Source organism: Stylophora pistillata, chromosome 5 (genome assembly GCF_964205215.1).
Source record: "Stylophora pistillata chromosome 5, jaStyPist1.2, whole genome shotgun sequence".
Classification (NCBI taxonomy): Eukaryota; Metazoa; Cnidaria; class Anthozoa; order Scleractinia; family Pocilloporidae; genus Stylophora; species Stylophora pistillata.
Genome location: NC_142523.1, coordinates 37,855,537 through 37,861,536, shown reverse-complemented (window position 1 = coordinate 37,861,536; position 6,000 = coordinate 37,855,537). Strand labels below are relative to the sequence as shown.

The following is a 6,000-nucleotide window of genomic DNA, read 5'->3' as shown; positions in this document are numbered from 1 at the left end:
CCCTGTTACTAGTCAGGTGTCATGACCACTACACTATCAGGACAACCATGCTGGCAACACGGCAATCAAAGATGTGATTTACGTGATCGGAGACGTGGTCTCCCAGGAAATTAAACTTTTCAAGATGACCGGGTAGGGGAAGCCTAGAACCCCATATGAAACCCGTCCTAAATATATATATCTATATAAACTTTTCAAGATGACCGGGTAGGGGAAGCCTAGAACCCCATATGAAACCCGTCCTAAATATATATATATATATATATAAGAAGTAATGTTGCACAAGAGGACGGACAACTTCGAGCGAAGAAAGACATCTCGTCAATTAAAAAATCTAAACAGATTAATAAAAAACGTTTTGGTCCGAGACCTTCGTCAGTTGTGATAATCAACCTTTGTCATCATTACTGGTGAACCCTGGTACCAAGATGAGTGGGAGGGACGAAAAGGAGGAATGAACATTAGAGATGTCGTGCGCGACCCAAAGATTTTTTCTAATTTACCCAAATCCCTTTAAACGGTAGTTTTTTTAACATATGGATTAAAACGTAGATCATTGGATAACGTACGCTGTTCAAGACTTTTTATTGGCTTAGCCATTATGGTATATTATCCAATATACCATAACCTACAACTGAGGTAACCGTACGCGTCAGGTTAAGATTACAAGTGAGCTAAAAAAATTAAGATTTGGTAAGATTTTCCTAATATATTGGGGGCGCTTTTGATAAAACAATTATTCCACTCGCGCTTGTTGGATATGAGATGATTAAAGCTATCTATAATCTCATAACGCGTGCTCGTGGAATACTTGTAAAACATTTATGTGTGTGTGTGTGTGTGCTGTAGATATATTGAAAAAAAGATAATCAGTTTGGAATGAAACGTCGCAAATTGGGGGATTATATCGGTTCAGACTGGTGTACCCTGGTACCAACATGAATGCGAGGGGAGAAGGAGAAGGGGAGGGGGAGAAAGGAACATAAGAGATGTCGTGCGCCACCCAGAGGTTTTTTCTAGTTTACCCAAAACTCTTTAAATAGCTTAGCTCTTTAGCTTCTTTAAATATGCATAAATCGTCCATGTTTTTCGATAGGGAAAAGTAGAAAGATGAGATAATATCTTTGCAGCTATTTTTAAGTGAAAATATCTAATGTAGTCAAGTTTTGCATTCAAATATGTAAACATAGTGACTCGGCAAAATGTGCTCGATGGGAGATATGAAAAGTCCATTCTTTAGAACGAATGTTTTTCAGAGATATTAAATGAAGTGAGTGAAACCCTTAATTTTTATCCAAACTTGTTGCTTAAGCAGTGCATGAAAGATAAACTATCTAATGAATAAGAAAAAAATCGAATATGCTTTACCTAGGGGACTCAGCAACTTACCCGTGCAACGTGTGTCGTTTAAGCCTGTCCATTGTCCATCGCTACCACAAGTTCTCGATAAGGTCCCATTTGGAGAGTATCCCGGTCGAGAGCAAGTTAAGCGGCAGATCTGGCCATAGTTACTTATTGATGAGCAAGACGATGGAGAAATTGAAATATCGGTTGGAGGAACAAGAGGACTACACCTGATAACTATGCAAGCAAAAAGTGAGACAAAACGTTACCGCAAACCACTGTGTTGTTAATAAATGCGTAAAATTTCACAGTAAAGAAATTATTTTGTTTCTTACTCAGACATAAAGACGTTTCTCCACTCCATGTCCCATTCTCTAGACAACGCCTGACAGACGATCCCACCAGACTGTAGCCATCGTTACAGTAAAAACTGCAGAGTGTGTCATAAAGTTCGGACACTGTGTCCTCGCAGCCCCTCTTACCTCCGTTTGTGGGTATAGGAAGAGAAGGACATGTAATGCCTTGTTGATATAAAAACATGATATTTTAAATTAGTTGCGAGTATTTCCTAATACATAACTTTTTTCTCGAACAACTTCTCGGATAAGCCACCTTCTGACTAGCAATGAGAAAAATTTTTAGATGTGAGAGCAGGTGATGTTCCTTACGGAACATCATACTGCATAATCGATGTGTAATAACTGAAATATCTTGTCAGAGGCCACCTACTTTGACAGGTAGGTATCGGGTTGTCCCAGACGGCGGGAGGTCTGTCATTCGGGGTGACACATATAACATCTGACGAACCATTCAAACGAAAACCACTGGCACAAGAAAATTCACAACGCGCTCCATAATGATTACCACAACTACTCATGCGCAAGGGACTGCCTGGGTCTGCCACCAGCAATGTGCAATTGATGACTGAAAAACAATAGCAACAAAAATGATGGATTACAAAATGAAAAGTAGTCCCTCCTGAAAACAATTCCTGCTCAGTTAGTTCTAAAGTCCACATTTAACACGTTGACGACACCAAGTGAAATGATTTGCCTAAATTAAGCTTTACCTATTACTTTTATCGTGAAGCTGCAAGTGGCTTTGTTTCCTGCTTGGTCTACTGCAGAATATGTAATTATGTAAGTTCCTTGGCGAAATATCCTTGGTGGATGGTAATTAGAGTTTATAACTGGTTTGAGTCCTGAGTTGTCAATGGCAGTTGGTAATGTCCAATTCACCTTAGCGGAGAACTTTCCTCGCTCTGCATATGATATCAAAGGACTTGCTGGGCACGGGACATCAAATGTTGGAGGAAGAATATCTGGCACATTATATAAAACGTTTAAAAAAAACAAACAAAGAAATAATCAAAAGAGAGAAAGAGAAGGAATTGAAAAGGAGACATAATGGAGGTAAGGACATGTTAGCCCGCTGTATGGTTACTGCTTATTGTGGACGCTTGGAAACCCTTTGCTGAAGGATTTACACACTTATGATGTAGACGTTTCGTTCGTTGACTTTATTTTTGCTTCTTTATTTGTGTGTCAGTCGTTTCTCATAAGAGGACCCTTAACTTGCTATGTGTCGTTACCCGTACAGTTGATGTTATCTCCACTCCACATACTGCTCCCTAGGCATGTCCTTGTGATATTTCCGCCAGGGCTTCCATAGCCACTTTCACAGCCAAATACACAAATTGAACCATACGTGTTGCCGCAAGGAGAGTTCAGCAGTATCCCTTTCGGTGGGACGATCAAATTTGGACATGTTATGACTGTTCAAAAAGGACGAAAGTTAAAAAAATTAGAGGTCAGCAATAATAAAACTTAAATTAATTCAAAATAGTTCATTTTTCAAAACATGGAAAATCCTTATAATGATTTTCATAGTCGTAGGTAGAAATTTGAATAGTGAATAAAATATTTGCACCTTGGCAAAAGAAGTTCTGGCCACTCCAGGTCCCGTTTTCAAGACATTTTCTTGAAGCAGAGCCGATTGAGTCGTAACCGGGATGGCAAAAAAAGGAACAGACTGTATTGAAGTATTCAATTGTTGTCCCTGCACAACCCAGCCGAGAGCCATTGGAGGGTTCTGGCAGAGCAGAGCACGTAATGGCTAAAAAACGTAACAATTTATTCATATCGTGCTCATTTAAATAACAACAGAAATTATGATTACAAGTAACTCTGTACAGAAGTGCAAGCAATATGAGGAAGAGAACCAGGAGTAGGCTAACGGCAAAGAAAAGAAACAACTGTGATATACTGAGGAACTGTGCTATCGAGACACACTTATAGCTTGTATTCCTCAGATGCTACCTAACATTATTAGAATGACAGAATCTCAATTTGAGAACTTTACGTCCGATTACGTAAATCTACCTTTAGGCGTCTTTGCGAACATTCTAAAACCAGCGTAAAGTTACTTAACGAACTTTACCTAGATTTACGCAACTTTAATTTTGCGTAAATCTCCTTTTTCATGATGTGTGTTTTCAAGTTGACTCCCAGCCAAACGAAAGGGTAATGTTGGTTAGTAATGGTTTTTCGTATAATTCCCAAATGCCTGACTGTTTAAATTGCGGAGCCAATTTCAATTCCTATGAAGGTGTCGGATACCTGCACTGGGAGGAAAACTAAAGAATTAGAAATCGAGAGGATGACTTAAAAAATAACAGACAGGTATTCTTACCGTTACATGTAGTGATGTGTCCTGACCAGGAGCCGTCTTTTTTGCAAAAGCGCTCACCAGATCCGAATAATTGATATCCCCTGTCACAAGTAAAATTAGCCTGGGAACCAAACGAGAAGCCACAGGAAAGGCTTACATTTCCATGTGATGGTGGCTGCAGTTTGATGCAATATTTCCCTGTGAAGATAAAGCGTTTTCTAACTTAAATTGACGAAAATCGAAGTTTTATAATGGGTGATGTACCCTAGTATTAACCTTTTTTAATATCAAAAAAGAGACTATGAATCTACTTGGAAATAATTTTTCTTAGAATAGTTCAGAAGATAAGTATAACAAAAAAGCTATAACAATGAAAACTATCTGCTACAAATATAAGCAAATGTACAAACATTTGTCGAAATCTATGAAGAGATGAAAATTTGCGTAGTGCAAGTCTTATTTTAGAAACATGCTTAACCCATTACTCTATTTAGATCCTCGTAACGAGTAACAGCTAACACTACAGGTTCATTTATAAAACACAATTTTTCTAATGGAAAACTCAATTTTCTTTACATTGCTATGACATACTTGTAACTTGCACCACAAAGGTGCAGTTAGCTCTGTTTCCTTCGGCGTCTGAAGCTGAATACATTATATGATAAAGACCAATGCTCAATTGAGCTGATGGTCGAATGGAAGGAAAGGTAGCAATTATGTGACCAGAATTATCATCAGCAATTGGTTCAGTCCACCCCACTAGAGCAATGGATGAGCATTCAGGAGTATAGACCATCATGTTCTTTGGACAAGTATTATTGAAAGAGGGAGGGGTTGTATCTGCAAAATAGGAAAACAATGGATAGGTTGGAATACACACACACAAACACACACCCACACACACACATACACACACACACACACACACACATATATATATATATATATATATATATATATATAGATAACTGCAGACAGTGCACACTGTTTCGACCTATGCGGGTCTCATCAGTGCAGTGCAGACACTGGGCCAAGCTCTGGAATAAACCATTGCCTGGGCGCTACACTTGTGGGACCAAGTGCAGACACGTTGCCATGCGAGAGTGCTCAAATCACAACTAAGGACCCTTCTGGTCCTCACCCTTCTGGTCCTCATCTATATATATATATATATATATATATATATATAGATGAGGACCAGAAGGCCGAAAGAGTACTGTCTGCAGTTATATATATATATATATATATATATATATATATATATATATATATATATAACTGCAGACAGTTATATATATATATATATGTGTGTGTGTTTGTGTGTGTGTGTGTCTGCTATGGTCACTAAGAGAAAGACCTGTGATGTAGCGGTACATTTTAACAAAACACCACATGATTTAAGCGATTTCTCATTCCAATGCATTGATCAAGTGCAGGCAACAGTAAACTATTCAGGGAACATCGAGAGACTTCTAATTACCAAAAAAGCATATTGGAGCGTACAGCTGTTTTCTCTGGCACCCTTCGGCTTGAATAATCGTCAGGAATTTCACTCCAAAAAAAGAATAAACTATAATTAATGCGGAGAGTTTTTTCAAATTGGGCGGGCATCAAAGGTTCCAGTCTCAGCGTTAACTGGGAATTTTAATAAAATTCTCGCCTTTCAAATCAAGGCTGGTTCCTTACATTTTCAGTGGATTCGACAATTTTTCCATTTCTTTTTTATAGTGATAATTTTTCGCGTAGTAATTAATGTGCTTGTTTATATGTGTCATCAGGCCTGATATAAATCTATTTAAGGAAATTTTAAGTCCTTGTATTACAACTGATAAAGGTCTTGGACCGAAACTTTTTTTATTAAACTTTTTAGACTTTTTATTGAGTATATGTCTTCCTTCGCTCGAAGTTGTCCGTCCTCGTGTGCCACACTACTTCTTCCACCATTTATAGATGTTTGGACTGTGAATCCTTTTGGATCATTCTGGC

The 6,000-nt window shown here is 38.2% G+C and overlaps 1 protein-coding gene across 1 annotated transcript in view; it reads right to left on the bottom strand.

Moving 5' to 3' along the window:
* Window positions 1-6,000, bottom strand: part of LOC111340959 (uncharacterized) — a 45,235-nt gene that overhangs the window by 12,904 nt on the left and 26,331 nt on the right. Inside the window, exons 37-44 of the mRNA XM_088759897.1 lie at window positions 4,606-4,854; window positions 4,036-4,212; window positions 3,274-3,459; window positions 2,936-3,118; window positions 2,414-2,665; window positions 2,074-2,268; window positions 1,680-1,865; window positions 1,390-1,581 (exon numbers count right to left, since the gene is read on the bottom strand). Of these exons, the coding sequence (XP_088616023.1) occupies window positions 1,390-1,581; window positions 1,680-1,865; window positions 2,074-2,268; window positions 2,414-2,665; window positions 2,936-3,118; window positions 3,274-3,459; window positions 4,036-4,212; window positions 4,606-4,854 (1,620 nt within the window). The remainder of the gene's footprint in view (window positions 1-1,389; window positions 1,582-1,679; window positions 1,866-2,073; window positions 2,269-2,413; window positions 2,666-2,935; window positions 3,119-3,273; window positions 3,460-4,035; window positions 4,213-4,605; window positions 4,855-6,000) is intronic.